Source organism: Schistocerca nitens, chromosome 9 (genome assembly GCF_023898315.1).
Source record: "Schistocerca nitens isolate TAMUIC-IGC-003100 chromosome 9, iqSchNite1.1, whole genome shotgun sequence".
NCBI classification, from domain to species: Eukaryota; Metazoa; Arthropoda; class Insecta; order Orthoptera; family Acrididae; genus Schistocerca; species Schistocerca nitens.
In genome coordinates, this window is record NC_064622.1 from 315,058,589 (window position 1) to 315,084,566 (window position 25,978).

At 43.0% G+C, this 25,978-nt stretch overlaps 1 protein-coding gene across 1 annotated transcript; it reads left to right on the forward strand.

Moving 5' to 3' along the window:
* Window positions 1-170: 170 nt before the first annotated feature.
* On the forward strand, window positions 171-25,472 carry LOC126204209 (trypsin delta-like). The gene is made up of 5 exons (XM_049938608.1): window positions 171-182; window positions 1,225-1,437; window positions 7,946-8,176; window positions 22,062-22,601; window positions 25,074-25,472. The coding sequence occupies exons 1-5, from the start codon at window positions 171-173 to the stop codon at window positions 25,470-25,472; spliced, it is 1,395 nt and encodes a 464-aa protein (XP_049794565.1).
* Window positions 25,473-25,978: the final 506 nt, after the last annotated feature.

Below are 25,978 nucleotides of genomic sequence, written 5' to 3' on the forward strand. Positions count from 1 at the left end.
GAAAGACTTGGTAGGAATATAGCCACTGTACCTCATCACTGGTAGCGAATGTACCAGATTGTACGGTCGCAAGAGCGCCAGGCCGTGAAAGATCACGTGGCACTACAGAGAGAGAAGACCTGAATCCAGGATGTCATAAACGGGCTCTCCGTTGAGACAAGCAGAAAAACATGGAAGAGCAGGTCTATCAAAGCCACAAATGTATGCCCAACAAGCGGGAGTCTTATTGACAAGAGTCTTACCCCACGCTCTGTGGCATCAGCTGTTAGGCCTTTGCGCACGTCTAACTGGTCACTCATGTCCCTGGTGGCTATGTGCCCCACGCCAAAAACAACGTTTACTAACTACTGACTTGCAGGGTGACTGATGACAATTATTCTCTGAAATTAAACTAAGAGATTGAAAGCCTCTACCTTGTTCCCGTTGCTCATCCACAAATTTAAGTGCATCATTCGAATCGAGTAATTCATTCAACTAGGAAAAAGTAGGAGGTCTGTGATCAGATACAAAATGCGAAGGATCCTTTGGTCTCATGCATTCATAAATATTCGAGAGATCATCTCGCTCGGTAGAATTCGTGTTCAAGACGGAGGCAGCCATACGAACCTGCTCAATATATTCTTAACGTCTCATTAGACGTTTGCGCTTGCCAATAGTATGCAATCTCAGGCTCTTTATGAATGGCTGATGATAAATTTCTTTCTGTTATCTGAGCTCTGAGTCTGCGCAAAGTACACTGACTTCGAAGTATGTCCGACAACAAATCGCTCAACAATCCTTTTCACAAAGAATAGAGCAAAGAAAGTACCGTTGAATGCAAAACTTGCAAAGAATCGGCATGAAGCTCAAAGCGGACGTGTAACCACGACACCTGACGAACTTGATTTAACTTAGAAACAAACAACTCAGAAACCCTGATAAACATTCACATAATCGGATTGAGCAACTTTGCAAAGGAATCAGATACCGACATAGCAGTGGCTTGCGTCTCCTCAAACCTCAAACCCTGTAACTGAGTAACAGCTAAATTACCTTCTCCCATACGACCGAATTCACTACCCAAAGCCAAAAAACCATTACTGTTCTATAAATCTTTCGCCCTAACAATAAAATGTCCAGCGGTCTCCTTTTGCTGATCAGTAAGCTCAAGATAATTTAATTTAGCAAGTCAGTTACTCCAATGGAAGAAATGCGCTGGTAGTCTACGGATTTTCTTCCACGCAGGTTGATTCCCTCCAAAAATTGAGTATTGACAGAAAGTTCCTCAAAGGCTACAGAAGCTGTAGCAGTAGCAACACCTACCTCACCGACAGTATCGGGGGAAATGTGAAGAGCAACTTCCAGTGCCGTGCACAATTTGGCTCCAAGTTCTACGACACCACTACGAATAGAACTGCTCCTAATCCTGACAACATATTTGAGGCGATCCCTTTTGAGGTAAGATAAGCCCAACCAACCTACGGACTCCAAAGCAGTATAATTCTTTGGAAGAGTGTAAATAATTTTCAAATGGAAAATAATACAAAAGTGGTAGAAATTCTCCCTCCACCCTCCCCCCTCCTTCCGCCCTCTAAGAGGAAGAAAGTAACCACACTCTTTGAAAGGATCATCTGCAGTTGCGATTACTAAATCACAAGTCCGAACATCCAATCTTCAGAACAGACCAACCATGAATGTTAAGAGGCAATAGTTGCGATACAGCAAGATTTGTTTTTTGCGTGCATGTAATAAATACAATATGGAAGTGAGCGCAAGGTAATAAGAAAAACATCTCAAAGATTGACCACCAGAGGAACGAAGCTCAGAGTTTCCAAATCTTAGCGCAATAAGTACAGGTTGAAATAGTGTCATCTAGAAACCTGAGGCTTAATAATTAAAAGAGTAAAGTTACCAGTATCAGGAGAGACCTAAAATATTTGAGGTACAACATTAACCATAAGAGTTTGTAAATTTGAGCGTATGCTAAACAAAGAAATAAGCTGCTAGCGCAAACAGTTCCACTAAGGTAATGTCAGGCAGTCAAAAGCACCCAAAAAACGCCATGCTGATGCATAACAGCAACAATTCTCCACAGCCAAGCGCCGCACCAAACAGCGGACATGCAGCTCGCAAATCTAAAAGCTGTTAACAAACGCGGCTCAGGTGAACTAAAGGAAACAAGCTAAGAAAATGCAATTCGTCCACTCCAATGTAAGGTTATGGCCTAAATCCTTCAAATATGTCATAATAATCAGAAAGTAACGTTACTGAAAACTGCACAGAACAAACATCGTTTACTTGAAAAAAGAGACAGCATTGGTCGTATATTTTTTACTATTGCAAAATCGATTTTCTGTCACTGAGTGACCATCTTCAGTGCTATATTGTATAACTTAAATTGGGATGCACTGTTGTCACTAAGCTTACGGCGATCACACAGCTTAGTGACAACAGTGCATCCCAATTTAAGTTATACAATATAGCACTGAAGATGGTCACTCAGTGACAGAAAATCGATTTTGCAATAGTAAAAAATATACGACCAATGCTGTCTCTTTTTTCAAGTATACCTGTTATCTGGTCGTAGTGCACAAGACAACATGGAGTCGCCAATCAATAAACATCGTTTAATAACATAAAACGGTAAAATGTTAGTGTAATAATCTTCTCACCTAAAACATCTTAACTGAATAGGGTGAAATCATGAAGCTCAGAAACTTACAGTCAATAAGTCACCTAGGCTACACAAGCAGAGACTTGTTTGCATCAAACTGAAATTTCTATGCGAAACAGAAGCTTACTTCTAGCATTTACCAGTAATGCACTCCTCAAACGATCTCAGTTTTCGAAATGATCTAAGATCAATTCCAGAAGCATACATTACTTCGACAAATTTCCTTAAAATAATTAAAAGAGTAAGCAATAAAGCCAAGAAAGAATGACAAGGCATTAAAAACAACCACTTAATTAAAACAGATTTACCGCAGAGCTTATTAACAAATTATGAGCACCAAATAGCCAATTTCTTTAAATGCTAGGGTAATGCCCTAATGGCTCACAAGAAACTTACATTGGTTTGAAAGCCACCATATTTAAGCTACCAGACAGCTTGTGACGTAACCCAGTGAATATCACAACAACCGATTTGACAGATGACAAAATGAACCCATTCTTGAACTCCCATGTGGCTAACATATCACATGCGTCGGCGTGTCACCCAAAGGCACGACGAGTGAGCGTATATACAGACATCGTCCGCATACTGAAGAACTTTTGGTGTGGCCGCTGAACAGTCTCCAGGTCGGCAACGTATAGGGTGTATAGTACGGGATTAAGTATCGTGCCCTGCGGGAGGTCACGAGACACTGGGTAGGGACCATGTACCACATTTTCCTGATCACGAATATATACGTTACGGCAACCAGTTAAAGTGTACATAATCCGAAAAACCGCCATCGGGAGATGCACAAGTTGCAAATTGTTGATAAGTTCAGGTATCAGGACAAAGTCGTACGCCCTCGAAAAGTAAAGTAATAAGACGGCTAAATACCTTTTAGTGAAGAACGGTTTTCCAATCACCGTCGCAAGCGATGTAATATTAAATACTTCTGCCCTCACAAAATTCGTTTTGAGTCCGTATTGGCAAGTTCTCGTGTTCCAACCACCATTCTAAGCTAAACTTGAGCGGACGTTCGGATGTCTCACGTACGCAGGACGACAGTATAATTGGGCAATAGGAGGTCCTAGGTGTGTGTCCTAGGGTTCAATATGGGCACCAATATCTGAGTCGTCCTGTCATCAGGAACCACATGTCATTAAAGATATCCTCAAGAACACATTCAGCATCGTCAGATAAATTTATAACTATGGATTGGTGGATCTGGGCATAGCCAGGCGATGTATCTGATGAGGACGTCAGGGCCCTGTGGAGTTCGGCGAGAGAGAATGGCGTGGGTAAACCATTCTCGTACATCGGCAGCGGCAGCTGTCGCCACGAGATTAATGGGTTCCGGCGTGGCAGTTAGAGGTGTGACAATGGCGGCAAACTCGTCTACCCATATCTGCAACCACTTGCGAGTTACGGTTTCCGGCCGAACCTGTTCACCATCGACATAATATGTCCTTCAGGATGGTGCACAGGTAGTTCTTCAAGAAACTTCCTTCATTGTTATTTCTTGCGGACCTTGAGAAAGCGATTGGTGGGTGCGTCTATCCGTTTGTAAGCAGCATAGTTCTCCCACGTGGTATGCCATTTAAGACGACTGCAAGCCATTCTGAATTTAGTCATCTGACACGAACATTCTGGGAGCCACCAGGGAACTGGGGATCGGCTGGTGCCAGTTATAATCCTCTCCTGTGGAGTATAATGCGATGCTGCTACATTGATATAATTCCTAAACATAATGTACCTTATTTTCAAGGACGCCCAAGATGGAGAATGACGATAGCTAGACATCCATCAGTGCGCCATACCGTGACCAATCTACCTGCATAACGTTCCACTTAAGAGACGGCCTATAGGCCGTGACAGGCGTTGTAGTGAAAGTTGATATAAGAAAAATGTATTAGCTAGACCCCGTAGGATAGGGAAGATCATTACATGTAAAAAACAAAGTCACGTCGAACAGAGATTAAAATCGACCGCTGAAGGTCTCTGTCCAGGTAATGGAAGTAACGTAGTGGATACATCATTGGGGAGGATACGACTGAACTCGTCGAGAATTTCAAGGATCGTGTCACCAAACCTATCATTATAGTCACAGCCCCACAGTATTTTGAGTGCGTTAAGACCCTCACAAAATAATAATGGGGATCCCATCTGTCGAACCAGTGCGTAACACTTTTCAGTGGGAATATACGACCTAGGCCGGCTGTAAAGAGACACGTCGGTGAGACGACCGATTGGAGTAGAAGGCCTGGCCGCTATCGTTTCAAAGCTGCCGACAGCCACGTGGGATATCTTTACTGGGGTGTGATAGAGTCCATTAGTAAAGAATAGGGCGACGTCTCCTCGACCATCGCCTCACCGATAAACCTGGTGTCCTCGAAAGCGGACAAGAGAACCTGGTTGAAACCTTGTCTCTGAGATGGCAGCCGCTGCTATCTACCGCTGAAGGGCTCACTGATTGTCAATCGCATATTTTGCATTCCTTTGGAGGATCCTAAATCCCGTCACAGGTGCTAAACGAAAGTGGAGTCGTTAATAATTGTCGTAAGGCTTATACTCGTAAAGTTCCAAGTGGCTGTGTCTTTGTGTCTGCCAAGAAGTGCATGATAAACGAGATAATCGTTTTGATGACATATTAGTTGTTATTACAAAGCGGAAGCGGTTGTTGGCTGTACTGAGGAGGATATTGGTTCGGTGGCAGCAGGAATTGGGGGAGATGATCGGAGACAGAATATTCGAGACAAATGTCTGAGAATCCCTGTCGCCAGACTAGCCAAGGAGCTCGCCATTTCGATGGACCTTTCAGCCAGAGATGTCACCCAATCTCTCTGCCAATTGCAGGTAATGTAGACAATACCCTGCAACCTGAGGGAGAGCCTAATTGGGTAACAGTGGTCGTAGCCATCAATAAACACTTCCGGGCTAAGTTGCCGTGGTCGATCAGTAAAACTTCTTCTCCCTGACGTTTCGTTCTCAACTACGGAGAACATCTTCGGAGGTGAGTCAACGACTGGCTCCTAGGAGCTGGGGCGCCGCTTATATGGATATCGTAGAGGGCACCACCGCACGTCACGTGGCGTCGATGTGTAGCTATCTCTGGCTATCGTCTGTTCTCTCGATTGCAGGCAATCGATTGTCACGTGATTGATGCAACGTCGACGGCCATATCTTATCCAGTTTTAATCCTTCTTCTTTACGATTAAAATTGTATTGATGTTTGAGGATTTCAATTGCCTCTCTATGCATACGTGTATAATAATGCGACGTCCTCGCTAGCACGCTTGTTTCACCAAATTTTATTTCGTGATCTCCATCCTTAAAAACATGTTCCGCTACTGCTGATTTGTCGATATGTCATTTACGAATGGCCTTTGCGAAAAATGCTTATACGAAAAACGAGGTTAACCGAGCACTTCACCCAAATAGAAAAATGCCTAAAAATAGGAGACAGCAACAACCATCAGCTGGAAAAGTATTTCTTCCGTTCATCCATAATATCACGGATCGCATTGGGAAAGTACTAGCCAAGTTTCACGTAGAGACCATTTTCAGACCTACTAAGAAAATTAGTGAATGCCTAAGATCAACAAAAGATGCTCGTCACCCCCTAGCCACCCCAGGGGTATATAAAATTCCGTGCAGTTGTGGCAGGGTTTACATAGGAACTACAAAAAGAAGCATCAATACACGGTTGACGGAGCACAAAAGAAACTGTCGCTTGGGACATATCGACAAATCAGCAGTAGCGGAACATGTTTTTAAGGATGGAGATCACGAAATAAAATTTGGTGAAACAAGCGTGCTAGCGAGGACGTCGCATTAATATGCACGTATGTATAGAGAGGCAATTGAAATCCACAAACATCAATACAATTTTAATCGTAAAGAAGAAGGATTAAAATTGGATAAGATATGGCGGTCGACGTTGCATCAATCACGTGACAATCGATTGCCTGCAATCGAGAGAACAGACGATAGCCAGAGATAGCTGCACATCGACGCCACGTGACGTGTGGTGGCGCCCCCTATGATATCCATATGAGCGGCGGCCCCAGCTCCTAGCAGCCAGTCGTTGACTCACCTCCGAAGATGTTCTCCGTAGTTGAGAATGAAACGTCAGGGAGAAGAAGTTCTACAGATCGACCACGGCAACTTAGCCCGGAAGTGTTTATTGATGAAGACGCCGGCCGTGAAAGCCTACATGGAGTGGTCGTAGCGTTGTTCACTTAGAACTATCTCGTAAGACGACTATCATTTGCAAGGAATGCCTTGGAAGTATCGGCGGTAAGTGAAGGGGATATTGGGGACTAGGAGATTATCGATGAGCAGCGGAGTGCGGGATACCCCGACGTGGCGTATGCCTTTGCACGTTGGAGCTCTTGTTTATAGTGAAAGGCCACGAATGAACGGTCTCTCACTGCGTGCGGACCAGAGCAATTTAATCCTGTCGAAAACGGGGCAGTACATGAATCCGCTGCGAGTTGACCATCACACTTGGTGCAACGAGTATGACTCCTACATCGGCTTGTTCGATGACGAAAATGCCAGAAATTTCTACATTGAATGACTGGAGCGACGTACTGTTCCATTAGAAAACGCGTCCCCGGAGTAGCAATATGTGAGGGCAGAATTTGGAACGGGAGCACCACCACACAAACTGGAATCGGCATCATTTGTTCAGGATTTGAACGATATTTCTTAGCGTATATATGCTCTCCATTGCGTAAACGATCTCCTTGTCTGTTAAGCAGATGTCAACATCACGAATAACGGCATATGTATGAAGCAGGAGGTTTGAAATATAGACATCAAGCTTACGATCTTTGAAAATAGGAACTTCTATCAACGCAGCAGTTTTCAGTTCTAATATTGTTTCTGCTTCATTAACAATGTCATGCTTGAGATGAGATTTATAGGAAAGTAATAACCAGCCTACCGGCGTAGGATGGAGTTTGCCTACATTCTTATGTAAGCTCTCCACAGACAATATAGGGTCCTGCATCTACCGATTGTTGACACTTGGCCGTACGACTGCAGCAGTGGAAGTCAATAGTTGACTCAGAGACCGTTCCGAGTTTGTCTGCACTCTACCATTACTAGATAGGGGATCCGAACCCAGTAACTCACACATACCACAGTCTGGAACTGGAGGTGAGTCGACACACAGCCGTTTACTAAGGGGACCACTTTCATGCTGATGCCCTGCAGGTGCATTAGTTCCAAGCACGAAGCTGGAAGGGTCGGTGGGATGGCTAACTTGCTGACCAACCTGATGCAACTGTTGTTGTTTGCGTTGAGGTTGCTGGAGTTGCTGTTGTTGTAGCTGCAACAGTTGAAACAACTGCTGTTGAGCCAGTTGTTGCTGGTGAAACTGCAGTTGATGATGGTGGTGCAGAAGCTGCTGTGCGGGGCAATGCTGTAGCTCCTGCTATTGATGGTGTAGGAGAAGCTGTGTTTCCTGGAGTTGTAATTCACTTTGCTGGATCTCACCGTGGTTGTCGGACATCGGTAGCAACGGAGCGTCTGTCGGTACGTTTTGATGAGAGATTTCTAGTGCCGACAGTATGACCCGATCCGTATCTGGGGTTTCGGCCGTCTTACACTGAACTAAACTGCACTACCGCCGCGAAAGCATGACGAAGAAAACATAAACAATCCAGTGAACGCTACGCTGCACGTTAATTATTTTCCAGGAAAACCGATGATATAAGTAGGGAAATACTAGGAATAGCGCGAAGAGTACGAAGCCCCACATTCGTTCGTCTAACATAAACAAAGAACGGCCACGATGAGCGCGCTAGCGAGAACGTCCGAACGCCGCGACAAGCGGAAGTCAGCTCCTTGCCTGTGAAAGTCTGATAGCTTATTGCTGCTTTCCACTGTGGTGCTCGCGTATTCATGAATAACAGAAGATGGAAGTATGAGTGAACTTAATACGGCAGACAGTTTGAAGTTCACCTTTTAATCGGAACTATGTTAAATCTAACTCTTATGAATTTAATTTTTTCTTGAAGAGTTTGAGAAGGTAGGTTGTCATGATTTACTTTATAGCTATCGATGGGGGATACTGTTTTCTACGTTAAACTGATAAAAGCCGATCTTTGTGATAAAATTGTCGAACCTACTGCAGCAACAATTTTGTTTCCGTGGCCATCCTCAGTGACAAGTACAGAGATAGTTGTTTTGTAAATAAAACCGCCTTTTCTTACTGCAACTTAATTTATTTGTACTAGACGCGGTTCGCCTTTTCCTTACTCTAAGGCATCTTCAGTGGAATCATAATGACACATTTTTGTTATGTTCAGATTATTCCCTGTCTTTTGAAAATGCATACACAACACACAGTTCTATACAAAAATATACCCCCAAACTGACGAAAACAGAGACATACAACAGAAAGCAGGTATATATCAAGTACAGTGTAACATTTGTGAAGGCAGATACATAGGGCAAATAGGTAGAACATTTGATGTTAGATGCAAACAACACATGAGAGCCTAGAAGTATGGGACAAACGACTCTATATGTGCAGAACACCTAAGAGCATATAATCACACACCAACCACTAGAGAAGAAGACATGAACATAGTTAGAATCAACAATCATTAGAATCAATGATAATTAGAATCAGCCTTGCAAGAAAATTTCCACATACAGCAATCCAAAGCAGATAGGAAAGCCCTGTTCAATGATCAGGTATACATGCCAAACAACTCATTGTTTACCGTAACAGAAAAATAATGGAGTAATGCTCCCAAAGACTACTAATATAATAATAATAATAATAATAATACCACCCAACACCTTTTCACTCACTTGTTCTCGAAGTCCTCCACAGAACATTGAAACCAAAAGTCAAATTAACTGACGACCGAAGCTTTTAACAACTCTCTAACAGTTATGACATTCGTATTCAAAACACTACAACTGAATCCTCCAACCGCTCCCGCCCCCCCCCCCCCCACATACACACATGAAAAAAAAAAAAAGAAAACATGTATACACTGTTCATTCTCTCTCTCTCTCTCTCTCTCTCTCTCACACACACACACACACACACACTCACACACTCAATTTTGAACTTATACTTCATTAGGCTGGCAACAGGTAGGAAAACAAACCAAAGAGAAGGAAACACATAATGAAGTTACAATATTTACACTGTTAAAGCACAATGTTTGAACAAATAACTACAATTAGAGGATAAAGAATATTAGCACACCACAAAGAAGAAGGAGAGAAACGGTGAACAGTGTGAAAACGTTTGGGATACAAAATCGAGCTCATGTTTCGGAAATAAAATGGTAGACCAATTGAGAGGAAAGGCAGATCCCAGCAAAGTGTAAGTAATTACTTATTTGCATAAAAAACTTGACGTGAAGTGTTTGATAATCTAAAAATAACAAAACTGTATCGTTATAGATCCCACTGAAGATGCCTTAGAGTAAGAAATAGGCGAAACGCGTCTGGGACAAATAAATTAAGTTGCAGCATGAAAAGGCAGGTTTTATTTACAAACCTAATATAACTATTTGGGGGAACTTCAGGTTTATGCATTCTGAAGGAAGCGTTGATGAAGTTAGTGTTACCCACGCCGGCTTCGGTGTAAGAAAGTGAGTATTTTCCAACTACCATTAGAATTTCCGGGCAAGCAAATAAATGCAGTAGTGTCGTCCCAAAGCATTCTTCTAAAGAAATACGATTGCAACGTTGCTTTTTCTACTCATAACAATTTGAAAAAAACTTCATTCATAATTTACATTCTATTCGTTCCCCTTTAGAAAATTCTGGTGTCTACAAAATTATCTGCGATACTTGCACCTCTTACTATATAGGACAAACTGAGCGTGCCTTCACTACCAGATATAAAGAACACTTGCTAAGAATAAATGGCACTAGCCCCCAAAATTCATCTTTTGCCGACCATCTTCTAATTACAGGCCATTCGCCTAAAGCCATCTGCGGTAGCAACATTCTGCACACCGAAAAGAAAGGGTGTTGAGTAGACATTCTAGAAGAATTAGATATTTTCAAGCATCTAGCTCGAAAGGATAGCCTCCGTAACAAAAATTTTTTCAACGGTATAAAGCCATTAATCGATATCTGACTTCGGGTCTCCTTGTGCAGGTTGCCGAAATGTTCTTTTCCTTCTAAGGTAGTCCTATGTTTTCTAATTATCAAATGCTTCTTGGCTGTATTTCACGTCAGTATTGCTTTCTAAAAGTTGTCATTCAGTCCTATCTACATTTTCATAATGATACTTTCATGTTTTACCTTATTGTTATAAGCATTGATGTATGTTGTACGCTACTATCAAACAAACATTGCTTTCCATTATGTACCAAATACTGTTAATTTATGATAATTTCTGCCTATATTTCAATGTGAAGTAGCCTAATTGTATCTACAAAACTAGATGGTGCGCTCGTTGCAGTGCCATGTTCATCTGGCCGCAATTGTTAACGCGGGCACCTCAGCCCGTTTACAACCTGCACCGCGGAAGTAACGAGCAGCCGTTAGTGGCTCGCCATCATTTTTTTATCGTAAATACCTTTATGACTAAAGCCCTTTTGGCATATTTATTATTTTATAAATGACATATAAGTACTGCCAGTCTTTCACAATAATTCCATACTTATAATTAGTTTCATACGATTTTAGTCATAATTCTGTGACCATGTTATAGACCATTATTTGGTGTAAATTCTGAGGAAGACACTCCTAGCTAATTCGTTAAAAATAAGTAATTGAGGGCTGTTTTCTTTTAATTGTAACTATACACGGTCTCTGAACGTGCAGCCATGTACTAAAAAATAAATAAAATAAAATAAAATTCACATCAGTTTTCTATGTTGAACGGTATTAGACAACTTAAAATGGAACTATAGAAACACATCCCGTCTAACGGTATATTAGCGTTTGTGCCACCGAGGTGCCGTCATGTACGAGGGACAGCCTAGAGCGTGCGCGGGGTGAGGCTCGATAGGTCACGTGCGAGCCCAATGTATACAACGGCGCGCGAACCAGGTGCCGGCCGCAGGAGCTGTCAGTCCTGCGGCTACCTCCTCCATCGGATAACGGACGAGGCGCCTGTCACTGGACTTCCGCCCTCCACACCCGTTCTGGTCACTCCTCAAACTGATAATGCTACTGATAACGGTATTCCAAAGAAAGTCACTGAAGTAGCGGAGGTCATCCCGGCCGCACCGCAACCGACTCAACGTTCCAAGGAACCTCTGAACAAGTCACTTTCGAGTAGTATTACGAAATCAGGTACACCGTCTACTGACGGGAACGTCACTGAATCTGAACAAGATACTGCAGCGGAAAACTCTGCAAGCTCACCGAAAAACTGCTCCCCCACAAAAAATAAGAATCGAAGGATTGCACATCAAGCTGCTGAGCAAATTGTTCCACTCGTGCCCGAAAGGGTCCTGCAAGTAGTGCTGGAGTTAAATGATAGTTCGGAAGAATGCTGTAATCGTACTCAGCCTGAATCTCTTCACACACCAGCCACCAGTAGTGCACCGAGTTTCGAGGAAGCAAAACAAACCAGAACTGTGGCCCCTCACAGAGCTGCCGCAGAAATCCGCAGTACAAACGCGAATGACTTGTTCATGTATCCGCTTGAGAAGAACTGGGCGGAGGAGACAGCGGAAGATGAGGAAATCAGAGATACTCCCCTAACTTTCAGAGAAGCTCTGTCAGCCTCCGCTCATGAACGATTAAGTCATGCGGGCTAAGTAACAGTAGGCGAATATGTGTCTGACACTTGTTGACAGCTTCCATACTGACGGCGTGTGATGAGATTTGAATTTTTGAAGACGTAGTAGATTATGAACCCATCTCAAGCCTACAGTATTGCAGCTTTGAACACCAACAGCATAGATAGTTCTCTGAAGTTAATTAGCTTGAAATCGTATGTGCAGTAGATACTGATATTTTTCTACTTCAAGGAGTAACGGGCCTTGCACTGAACGATATCTTTTGGGTATAGCGCTGTAATTAACACTGGAACCGGAGGTGAGCTGCGGACAGTGATACTCTCGAAAGAGGATATGTCATTCACGTTGAAAAACTTACAAGTAATACAGGGATCGCTATCTAAAACGCCCAAACGGTTAACATATATGCTTCATTGACAGCAGCAAACGATGCAACCGAAGTGTTTTTTAATAATGAAATTGTCCCCCTCCTTGGACTTCATTACGATAACATCACTTTAGCGGACGATTTTAACTTTGTCCTACGTCCCAAAGATAAAATCGCTAGTTTTAAATCGTCTACTGAACTGGAATACATAATTCAAGAGTTCAATTTAACTGACACGTGGGAGCACAAAAACTGTGGCGCGCCTTGTTTTACGTTCATTACTAATTTCTCAGCAATTCTCTCGGATAGGATATACGTCAATCTCAATCGACTATTAGCGGGAAAAGTACTTCTGGTAGAGGAAAACAGCCAAGGTTTTTCTCATTGTTACTGAAAATTATGTTGCGATCAAACAAATCAAACCCAACATTTTGGCACTGAGGCGAAAACGGAAGAGTTTCAAATACGTGCGAGAACGCAAGGTACTGTTTTCGATGAAGCAATTTCAGTATTTCATGTCATAGTCCAACAGGAGAGAGGACGTAGAAAAATTATCACAGAATAGAACTGAAGGGACTGTTCTCACAACGCAGAACGAAACTGAAAAGGAAATAAATGGCCATCTTGCTTACCTAGTGTCTGGCAGCCCTGTTAATTGCGAAGCACAAGAAGGGCTGTCATAAAATCTTTAAGGCAGGCTTAGCACAGCTACATCTCGGAGTCTTGAGTCTCAAAAACAAAGCTTGAAAGATGCCGATAGGGTTGCCACCTGTACCTTATCAAAAGAAGGACTACACTGGATTTTATTCAGTACTTTGTCAACATCATTGGTAGAATTATGAAGAACACCACATCGAAAAATCATGGTTTATGGTCAGATAACCTGGCAACTTGCATTCACGAGGTCGGTGCGACAAGGTTGTCCTTTATCGATGATATTATTTGCCATTTCCATTGATTCCCTACTAGCCACTCTCCAGAACCAACTGCGACGGCTGCACATACCAGGCCAAAATATCATATGTAACACATATACAGATGATGTGGGTCTTGTGATCACTGGTTACATTGACATGGAGAAGGCATTGCAGTTCTTCAACAAATACGAACTTACATCAGGTACGAAGCTAAGCAAAACTATATCAGGCATTATGTATGTAGGAATATCTTTACAAAGCACCGGAGAACTCAATGTGGTCAGCCACTTGAAAATTCTACATATCGACTATACGTATAATACAGGAAAACCTTTCCAGAGCGAGAGCCAGCAAGAAAGAACGTAGCGTTAGAAGACGTGACGACATGCGAAGGGCAGTCTTTACAATTATGTACATGGTCTCTAAATTCAATTATGAAGCACAGGTTTTACCCATACCAAGTGAAAGAGCAACAAGAATTCTGTGAGATTTGGGTCATTTTGTAACTCGTGGTAACATTTTCAAAGTCAAATTTGACACTTTGACCCTCTCAGCAGGAAACGGGGGATTAAAATTGAACGACGTTGGAAGGAAGTCACAAGCTTTATTCGTGACTCCCACATACAAGCTGTGGAAGAAGACGTCCACCAGCCTCACGTCCCAGTCACTAGACGAAATTACTTCCACTGTCTTGACTCCACCCAAGGATATACGGCACACCTGCATTGCTTCTTATCATTTTCAACAATGTTTATTCGAACTCAGTTATATTCAAACCAGAGTCCGCCAGTCGAATATGGTAGGAATTAAGAACATATAGGGAAAGTTAATGGAAAACATAAGCAGAAATGTGACTGAACAAAATTCCCCTCATTACAGGGGAAAATATCAGCACCTCTCAATTACCGACAAATGTGAAAAAGGGCAGAAAAAAGAAAAGTAGCAACTAAAGCGAAGGTTCATGCACTCCATCTGAGTGATTCGCCAACGTGTGAGAATTGTGACCGAAAAGACACCGTAGAACGTAAGTTTGTGTGCAGTGAAGCTAAGTAAACCTGTCGAGTTATCACACAAATGTCAGGCACGATAACATGAGGAGTACCCCGCTATCTGCCAGCCGATTCTTTGAATCCTAGTGATCAGCTATATCCACTTACAAAACGAAATGCGATAAACTAACCAAAAGGCCAAACAATGTATTATCTATTGACCGAAAAAAAACGAGAGATGATTTCGGCATGTATCTTTTCCTTTAACATCATACCCTAATGAAGACGAAATAGTATAAGAAAACTTTCGCAAATTTTTTATTAAATATAGTTTTGTGAAAGACAGTGTTTAAAGTGAATAGAACAGGATCTAATGTACAAAACAAAATAACTAAAACTCGTTAAACTCTTTTTTCTCATTCGGTATTTTTTACGTATTTATTTTGTATTTTATTCAAGGAAACAGAAATCCACTCTCAGGTACAGACCTAGCTCAGAAGCACAATATTTTGTGTTGAAGCAATCTCGGGAGAAACCTTTGTCCTCATGAAAGAAGACCTCGTACTCTTTATTATATCTATTTTATTCCATTCCGTATGTCAGAACTTCTTTTTACCAGAAGAAGTGACTGACCCAGTCTCTTCTGTTGTGCGATAGACTCATCGCTACACGAATTATCGAAAATAACATTACGAAGCTTCTGGCGAGTGGAGCGATCGGAATTTAGAGAAGATCAACTTGGCAAACACACCTCGGGAAACTGATGCATCGGATAACTTGTTACATACTGCGAAATAAATTGGAACACAAACTATAGTGAAGACGAACTTAGAATCCGTCGCTCACCTCAGAAAGTTCCTCTTCTGGATGAATTATTAGAAAAAAGGAAAAAAATGCATTAAAAGGAAATTATGGAGCGACTCAGCGACAGGCATGGGGGATCCATCGTGGCCAGGCCTCGAAGTCAAAGATCCCTGCCCTCTTTGCCTTCGCCTACCTGGTGCTTACCAGCGTCTTCCAGAAAAGAAAGGTGGGTCTTGATACTAGATTAATATCTCTAGGGTCAGGGTTCAATTCCCTCTACAGGCGAAAGTTTTTAGTAGGCGCTGGTAGATTCTATTTACTCCTGATTACTCCAAATGAAGAACAAATTATCCCAACGTAGTTTCAAATGCGCACTAAACTTGATGTCCCTTCGCTACCGATTACAAGTTACGTTGGGCAATGCCAGAAGCGTAAGAGCAGCATGCAGAACCTTTGTCATTAGTAATCTTTCTTAGACTAGTACCTTTATTTTAGTTAAGGAATCAGACACCATACAAGGTCATAAGGCCCTTCTTCTTTTATTTCCGCTTGAGATGTTGAATATATTGGTACTGGTTTCACGGAATTTGATTTATTCGTGACGACGCAGCGCCATCAATATGTTATTTCTTCGAGGTTCCACGTTCTCCACCTGTCAAGATCCTAATTCCTTTCAGGCTTTAGTATGAGCACTCCTAACTGTTGATAGATATTTATTTAGATATTTTACATCTATTCATTCATTATCAGTAACAATGTGTGACGGTTTAGACACAGACGCCGGTCTTCCGTCACGTCGTTATAAGTTCACACGTGACACTCATAGCTACTGGTGAAAAAAATCGGCTGTTAACGTGTCTTCGTGTGTAGGCAACGACGATACGAGCGGGGCTCGATTCCCAGCCATCACTGTAGTCTTCGTCGCGTCACTTATAGTTCAACATGCGCACATCTCGCTTCTCGTCAAAGAAACCTATATTTAATGTCCACTCTTGCCGAGAAAAGAACTACGATAGGTGCCTGGTTGGAATGCTGGGAATGCAGAAGTGATTAATTGCCTCGTCACTGCAGTTCCAAGCCGGCCGCTGTGACCGAGCGGTTCTAGGCGCTTCAGTCTGGAACCACGCGGGTGCTACGGTCGCAGGTTCGAATCCTGCCTCGGGCATGGATGTGTGTGATGTCCTTAGGTTAGTTAGGTTTAAGTAGTTCTAAGTCTAGGGGACTAATGACCTCAGATATTAAGTCCCGCAGTGTTTGGAGCCATTTGAACCATTTAGAACTGTAGTTCCAAACATCTCGCTACTGCTGAGAAAATTCATATCTGGAATTTGACTGTGTTTACGTAACAGTCGGATTAGGTGCTGGGTTCCAATCGCCATCCAGCACGTATAACACGTCGTTTCAAATCAGTTACGTGGGAATCAAACCATATCTGACATCTTTTGTGGTTAGTTACCAGGGACAACATTTTCCGGACAACTGTCCCGATCCACTACAAAAACTTTTGTCATGTAATTTAAAGTTCAGAATTGCTAACTGATTCTGTTCAAAACTGTATTATATTACATCTCTTGAAATCTAGCCAGCAATGATGATCAGTGCTGTGGACGAATCTCGATCAAAAACGATTGTATTGCGTAGTTAGTATTGGGTCTCTATCCACTACCACAACGAAACAGTTGTTCATGTCATTTAAAGTGCAGACGCATGTACAGCTATCAGCTCATTAATAACTTCCATTGCAATGTCACTTTGTGTTAAATAAGTGCGATAAGTGGTTTTTCGAACAGCACATAGAGCAACGTGCCATCACGAAAATTGTGAAATCACTAGTGACAGGTTGTTGATCCTTTTATTACGATAGAGCTCCTTGTTCTTGTGGCTACTTAGTTCAGTACTCATTTTACACAAAAGCGCTGGCGCAGTGAACGACTGTTAATAGATGGTTAAAAAACCTTTTAGAGAGCAAGAATACTTCGTGTATTTGGGAGCCAAGATATTCTTGAGAATCTCTTATTCGCAAGAGATGTAGTTTTGAGTAGGGATTACGGAATAATTTAGTGTTAAGAATTGCTTGCATTATTTGTGTCAAATACTAATGAGAGTGTTAATAGTTTACAATGTCAATTATATCATTAAATTTGAGTTTACAAGCGTTAATGACTGTCTCAAGTGTTTCCTGATATTTGTAGTATCGTGGTACTAATTTACACCTGGAGTTAATTACCACACAAACCATTTTGTATAGCCGAACGTTTGTTCCGAAACAAAGTTGGAAAAACTGCAAGGCAGTTACGTTATGTAGGCTGCATGCAAATCGGGCGAAGAGCAGTTCAGATCGTTCGGATAATTTGAGCGTGATGTACGGTTTAAGTAATACGTTAGCAAGTAATGTGGCATAATTACGTCTCTACATGTAACACATAAAATTAAGAAGGCGGTAAATTAAGATACCTGCCTCATGTAGTAGTCACCTCTTGTTGCGAACAGTTAGGAAACTCGTCTGCTGCAGCTCTCCACTCCAAGCCGGCCGGAGTGGCCGAGCGGTTCTAGGCGCTTCAGTCTGGAACCGCGCGATCGCTACGGTCGCAGGTTCGATACCTGCCTCGGGCATGGATGTGTGTGATGTCCTTATGTTAGTTAGGTGTAAGTAGGGGACTGATAACCTCAGATGTTAAGTCCCATAGTGCTCAGAGCCATTTGAACCATTTCTCGTCCCCAATCTATCCCGTGCAACTCTCTACTAGCCTGCGTTGGTACCGTAAGGTAGGCCCTCTTCAGTGTACTTACCCACTACAATTTTTAGCCCTGACCCTTAGGTGACTTACCAAATTACCTAACTCTTCATAACTCGCGACGTGTCCATGAAACTAATTCACCTTTCAGTCAATATGTGACATTTCTTTTCTCTTATATTCAAAGCCGTAGCTGTTCATCAGTGTTACCGATCTATGTATAATAATTTCTTACGTTACGTCCGCTTAAAAATATCTAATACTAGCAGGGAAACAGTAGCATGTAGCACTCCCCCCCCCCCCCCCCGCATGATTAATTTTTATGACGTCATATCACCTGAAATATGTGTTGTAAAATGATATAATTTTCTCGTTACGTTCACTGTTGTTTGCGCATACTGTCTGCAAAAAGGCTCGCGAATCCAGTTTGTCGTAAATAAGAAGCAAATTATGACGTAATACCTCATGCGGTACACACACACACACACAAAACACATACATTCATACGTACATCAATTTTAATGCTATCTACGGATTCACAGCATCCGGTTGCCATCTTCTGTTGCACTAATCCACTACAAATCATCATCTACTAGGTCCACAACTTTGCTTCCACCGTTTTTTCTCGAAGATCGAGACTTTATTGTGAAGAACTTACCAAAAATGTACTATTCAAAGTATTCGCCATCGTTGGCCACTGCTTTCTCCTAGCTTTGGTGCAGCATACGAATCCCGCAGTGTATAAACTTGGCATGCTTTGAGGGGAGCCATGAATCGATCTTATTTTGCACTTACTCATATGACCGCAAGTGCTCGTCAGCTAGATCGTGTGCCGTAGATCGAGAACGGTGGCAGTCAGAGGGTGTGGTAGAACTTCCCATTTCAACGTTTCCAAGTATGTTTTGACGGGATTTTCGACATGGGGTCGTGCACTGTCATGCTGTAAAATCATTTTTTCATGTCTGTCGCTATAGTGTGGCCGTTTGTCTTTCAGTGCTCGGCCCAGACACATCAATTGCTTTCGACAGCGATCTCCTGTCATCGTTCCCGTCGGGTCCAATAACATCGAAAGATTTCTCTCTTTCCCAAACTATGCCGGTCATCGGCGTCAAAATCACCATTCTTGAAGCATGGAAACCATTTTCTGCGAAGTTCTGTTACTAACAAGCGTCTCATCGTAGGTCTTACCCAGCTTTTTATGAGCCTCAGCCGCAGATTTCTTCATATCAAAGTAGAAAATTAAACCCTCCCGCAGATGACGAGAATTGGGCTCATAAGTAGGCGTATTCACTCGAGAATTACTTTATGATGCAATCCAATATTGTCTGATTTTTGATGGCGTTATGTTCTCAAATGCCTAAGCTTACTGTATGACACTTACAACGAACGACTTGCACCACTACTGCAGTCTATTGCAAAATGGCGGAGGCAAAGTTGTACACCTAATAGATATACAGTTGTTGTTGTGGTCTTCAGTCCTGAGGCTGGTTTGATGCAGCTCTCCATGCTAATCTATCCTGTGCAAGCTCCTTCATCTCCCAGTACTCACGGCAACCTACATCCTTCTGAATCTGCTTAGTGTATTCACCTCTTGGTCTCCCTCTACCATTTTTACCTTCCACGCTGCCCTACAATGCTAAATTGTTGATCCCTTGATGCCTCAGGACATGTCCTACCAACCGATCCCTTCTTCTAGTCAAGTTGTGCCACAAACTTCTCTTCTCCCCAATCCTATTCAATACCTCCTCATTAGTTACGTGATCTACCCACCTAATCTTCAACATTCTTCTGTAGCACCACATTTCGAAAGCTTCTATTCTCTTCTTGTCCAAACTATTTATTGTCCATGTTTCACTTCCATACATGGCTACACTCCATACAAATACTTACAGGAACGACTTCCTGATATTTAAATCTATACTCGATGTTAACAAATTTCTCTTCTTCAGAAACGCTTTCAATGCCATTGCCAGTCTACATTTTATATCCTCTCTACTTCGACCATCATCAGTTATTTTGCTCCCCAAATAGCAAAACTCCTTTACTACTTTAAGTGTCTCATTTCCTAATCTAATTCCCTCAGAATCACCCGACTTAATACTCCCTGTATATCTGTATACAGATATACAGGGTGTATGAAAAAGAATCATCCAATTTGACGTCTATACTTCTGAAACTAATAAACGTATGCAATGAATTTTGTTTTTTGGTGAAGGGAAAACTCAACAAGTTTTCTTTCCTACCTTAACGTAGGAGTTCAATGTGGCCCCCTTGAGATACACGGCATATGTCAGTGAGGTATCCAAACTGTTCCCACACTGCTGCGACCATGTCTTGAGTTACAGCTTCCACAGCTTGTGTTATACGATGTCTCAGTACATTCATTGTTGTTGGTAACGGAAGCACATAAAGAGAGTCTTTTATAAACCCGCACGAGAAAGAATCACATACAGTCAGGTCCAGTGACCTTGGAGGTCAGTAATGTAAGACTGAATTGTTTGGTCCAGTGCTACAGATCCATCGTTGAGTAATTCTTTGATTTCGAAATTCCCGCTCTTGCAGATGTCAGTGTGGCGATGACTCATTCTACTGGTAACTGAAGTCGTTCGAATGAGTCTCTAATTGTGGGAAAAGAAATTTCTCAAGCATATCGAGGTATGTGCTTACTGTAACAAGAAAAATGGACCATACACCTTTTCCCCTGAAATGCACAAAATTTTGGAGTCCCTGTCATGTCGTACAACTTCATGTGGTTGTTGCGTACCCCATGTTCTCACATTATGACAGTTCACGTTTCCATGTAAATGGAAACACTAAGCATGGAAGAAAACTGTCATCCTGTATCTCTCCAAGAAAAAAATTACAAAACTACACATGTTGTTGTTTGTCGCCTTCATAAACAGTTTGCTGTAACTAAATTTTGTATGGTTTCGTGTGTGAAAGTTGACGCAACACACGCCAGTCGGACATTGGCAGTATGTAGAGCTGTCGAGATGTACGGCGAACGGATTTCCGCTGATTTCTTGTGAAACTATGGCGGACGCGTTCGACGTCTGTGTCAGACACTCGGGGACAGCACGGCGATTTGCCTTTACACAAACAACCTGTTTCTCGGAATTGTTCATGCCATCGTGTAATGCTCTGTGCTGTTGGAGGATCCACACCATGCCAAGTCTGAAAGCCACGCTGAGCGGTTATTACTGCCCTGTACTGCGCAAAACGTAGAACACAAAACGCTTTCTGTTGTCCCGACACCATTTTTACTAGAACTGAAGTGGGCGTACACTGCTGCTACCTAACGGGACCCACGCAAATCTCTAGGGTTTGCTCTTTCTAACAATACGTTGTTCCCGCACATATTTCAAATACCATAATAGTTATTGTTTTTTAAAAATAGGATGAGCCTTTTGATACACCCTGTATAACAACTACAGTTAGGCACATTGAACTTCGTGAAGTCTAAAATCTACATGACTTCCTCACGTGTTGAAAATAAGGATTTAGTAACGATCAAAGTGCATAACTACAACTGATGTACTTCTAGTCGATCCTTTTTGGAGGATTAATCATACCTGAAGACTGTGGTTTGGTGCTGAGACTGGTAATATCCAAATTACAAACTTTTGAGCGGTAAATAAGTTACTATACAAACACTTATTGAAGGTCGCATACTTCCATTTGGCAATGACTCAATTTTTTAGAACTGTGCACTTATTGTTGTGCAGTCTTCTTTGAATAAACTTTCCATCCTCAAATCATGCGTCGTGGAAATATAACACCAGTTATTTTCCGTTCATTACAGGCAATTGAAAGAGACCTTTGAATCAGTAAAACTAATTATCTCAACCACTTGTAAGTGACTGTGGCAACACCTCAGGAAAAACCTATGTGGCAACTTATCACGCTCGATAAAGCAGCATCATCAACTTTTTTTCTGGATGAGCGAGAATTCCAGAACGCTGATAAGACACTGACAACTATTTGTGACTGTGCACGTCTTAACAGTATAAATAGTGTGCGACCCCAGCAGCCTCTAGCCACCGCCTCCAGAATGCAGCGCCTCGCCCTCTTGTTCGTGTGTCTGCTCGGCTCTGCCGTAGCCTTGCCGGCCCGCACCAGGCTCTGGAGCAGGGGCAACAGCCGCATCATCGGAGGAAGCAACGCCAACATCGCCAACTACCCGTGGCAGCTGTCCTTCCAGTATGGCGGTTCGCACATCTGCGGAGCCTCCATCATCAGCTCCACGTGGGCGCTGACGGCCGCTCACTGCGTGGACGGTATGAGCCTCCTGCTGATGACTTTCAGAGCCGGATCGTCCATTCGCGGAAGCGGTGGCACCGTCCAGAGGGCCTCCTCTGGCTACATGCACGCATCATACGACAGCAATACGGTGGACTATGACGTCGCCGTCGTTCAGGTGAGTAACTCGCTCAGGCCTCGAACCTAAAGGCCTATTTTTACGTCATTTCCTATATAATTAGGACTATGGTACAGAATATGAAAAAAAGTTTGAAGTGTGCAAGATAAAACCGTTCTGAAGCAGAAGGTGATCAAAACACCACGTTAGAATATTATCAATATCTGTTTTGATGGCATATGCCTTACCATTCTTCTGATTTAGGGAGAGCCGACGAAGTCCTACAAGCAGGAACCCAATGTGTGCTTTTGGATTCTGAAAGAGCGCAGCATCTTATATGTCATTGACTCCTAGAAGCCGATGTTTCAACATACACCCCATCGAATTCAGAGAGCACGAAGAACTTATGATAGAACAGCTTATTTTCTGAATGTTCGAATAGCTTGGATAGCAGTTTCAAGACTCGTCTGTGGCTATCGTGTTGAATATTCGAGGTAAATCTTATGCACCATAGAAACAAATTCCACTTGCAATGAAAAACAATATCGTACACAAATGTAAACTCAGTTATATCGGATTAAAAGAGAAGTGATAACCCTGTGAAGGCAGTGACATCGTTCCATTCTAATGGTAAACACTACTACATAATACTAAATTTAAGTAACACGTGCAATTTGAAGCAGTAGAGGCGAAAAGCTGATTGGCATTTAGAATATCCTGACAGCCTATCTTTTACCGAAATCGCTAAGAGATCGTTGTTATGACCTGTTTGGTGACACTACTCTAGTACTTGGTATTACTTATGGCTTACGGAATAAATGGAAGAATCGGGACACAGACTGCTAGGGTCGTAGGACTTGCATATTTGTGAACTGTAACAGATATGCTTAGATTATGTAAATGAGAATGGTTCGAAGAAGAAAAATAAAAGGCCTACTAGATGATTTAATTGTGTATGCGTCTATTACATTACATGATTTTAGAGAACCCATACATCAGATGGACAACACACTAATCCAGCTGCCTACTTCGTTAGTCACAAATAGGGATAATAAAGAGGCACCTTAGCATTTTCAGTGGATCGTAGACAGTCTCTGCTTTCTTAAATAATAGAGGTAGCGCTTAATTGTGCGTTAAGACTTTGTATCATGCACAAAGCCACAGTGACTTTGCAGATGTCATAGGAATAGGCACCTAATATCCTGTTCTCCCTTATCTGACCGTGTGGACTGCAATGAGACGCTATCGAAGTTAGTCTACAAGACGCCACTACTCCTCTGGAACCATGCGACACCAAATAATTTTCAGAGTGGCGGACAATTCTGGTCTCTTCGTGAATGCAGGATCAGTGTATCGATGGCGTGGAGCCTGCGTTCCATGCCTTTATGTATACGCTCAGAGGGGTTCAAATCCGGGCTCTGGGGTGGCCATCTAAGTCTTTCGACCTCTCCTCCTTGTTCCTGGAACCATTCACAGGCGACACAGAAACGATGTTGCTTCTCTTTAGCACTTTGAAACACCGGTGAACCGTCAGGTTGCTGGAAGGATAAAAATGGATGGAGGTAGTCCCCAAATAGCACAACATACTGTGGATCATTCCAAGTCTCTTTCACGACAACAAGGGGACCCATTCCATACCAGGAAAATGCATCTCAGACCATGATAGAGACACCTTCTTGGCATGTATTATACATCGATTCATGTGGTCAGCGACACGCACGGTGCCTCCCTTTGGTTCAAAAATGGTTCAAATGGCTCTGAGCACTATGGGACTCAACTTCTGAGGTCATTAGTCCCCTAGAACTTAGAACTAGTTATACCTAACTAACCCAAGGACATCACACACATCCATGCCCGATGCAGGATTCGAACCTGCGACCGTAGCGGTCTCGCGGTTCCAGACTGCAGCGCCTAGAACAGCACGGCCTCTTCGGCCGGCGCCTCCCTTTGGGATAGTGCAGTTGAAATCGTGATACATCTGATTAACAGCAGCACCTTCATGCGGCGCCGGCTCCTTTACCCCGTGGAACCCATTTCCTACTGATTATCCGCAGGGACACATGTGTAACACGTCCTGTGTTGAACTCAGGCATGAGTTGTTCCACTGTTGCCCTTGTGGCAGTATTGACGATCCGTCTAAGACATCGCCGTTCACTGTCATTGAGGGTGGTAGGACGGCCGGTAGTTCGTCTGTTGCCGACTGTGACACCCTCATTTAGCCATTCACGATACATCTTGAAGACAAATTACTGCATCACTGCCGAAATCGAAATTCCCACCCGTCAGGCAACAACCATCATATCCCTTTCGAACGACGTCAGTTCTCGACCTCGTTGCATGTTACACAACTCATTTGCACCACCACTTCTCAGAAGATCTGCTATACAACTGCACTTGGCGCAAGAGATGTGCACATCTGCGCCATCACTTCTTGCCCCTCTCCCCCTTCCCCACCATACCATGACATTTGATAAGTCAGTGATACAACCGTCATTCACACACAAATCATCTGTGCATCGTTTCCTGTTCCAGGTGTCTGGCTCCCTGCTCGGCACGAACGCCCAGGCCGTCAGCCTGCCATCCGACGGCTACGACCCCGCCGGAGGCCTGGCCGTGACCGTCACAGGCTGGGGATCCACGTACACAGACGGCCCGGCCCCGAGCAACCTGCAGAAGCTGGACATCAGCATCGTGGCGCGCTCCACCTGCCAGAGCATCTTCGCCAATGTGAACACCGTGACGGCCCGCATGGTGTGCGCCGGCAGCGCGGGCCAAAGCGTCTGCAGCGGAGACTCGGGCGGCCCCCTGGTCAGCGGCAGCACGCAGGTGGGCATCGTCTCCTGGGGGGTCAGCCCCTGCGAGGCCAGCCCCGGCGTCTACGCCAACGTCGGAAACCTGCGCTCCTGGATCCGATCTGCAGCAGGCGTCTAAGGCCTCCTGGGTCACAGCTGCTCTCTGCAATGTGCCTCTGCACCTTTTGACAAGAATATTTCAGTTGTATACGAGATGAACTTTCACAAATAAATAAGTATGAAAATAAATGACTCTTTATTGTAATTTTTCAACATTAAAACTATGTAAGAGAATGCTATGATTTTCGTAGAGCATACTGAGGCCATGGACATCTTTCAAGATTCCGTACCTCAATCGATAAAAACAGAACTCTTACGGGATGACTTTGTCGTTCGTTTGCCAGTATTTCTGTCTGTCTGTCCAACTATTGACAACTCTTTTTCTCAGAAAAGGATACAGGTATCAAATTGAAATTTACCTCACATATTGAGGTCTATGATCCCTTGGGAGTGTAAATCATTGAACCTTCTAAGTGAATGTCATCGAAAGATACCATTAGTGTCACATATTTTAATTCTCCAAACTCACTCATCAAAACGTGAAGGATACTTCCCACTGGCCTAGAAGTCATGAAAATGGGCAAA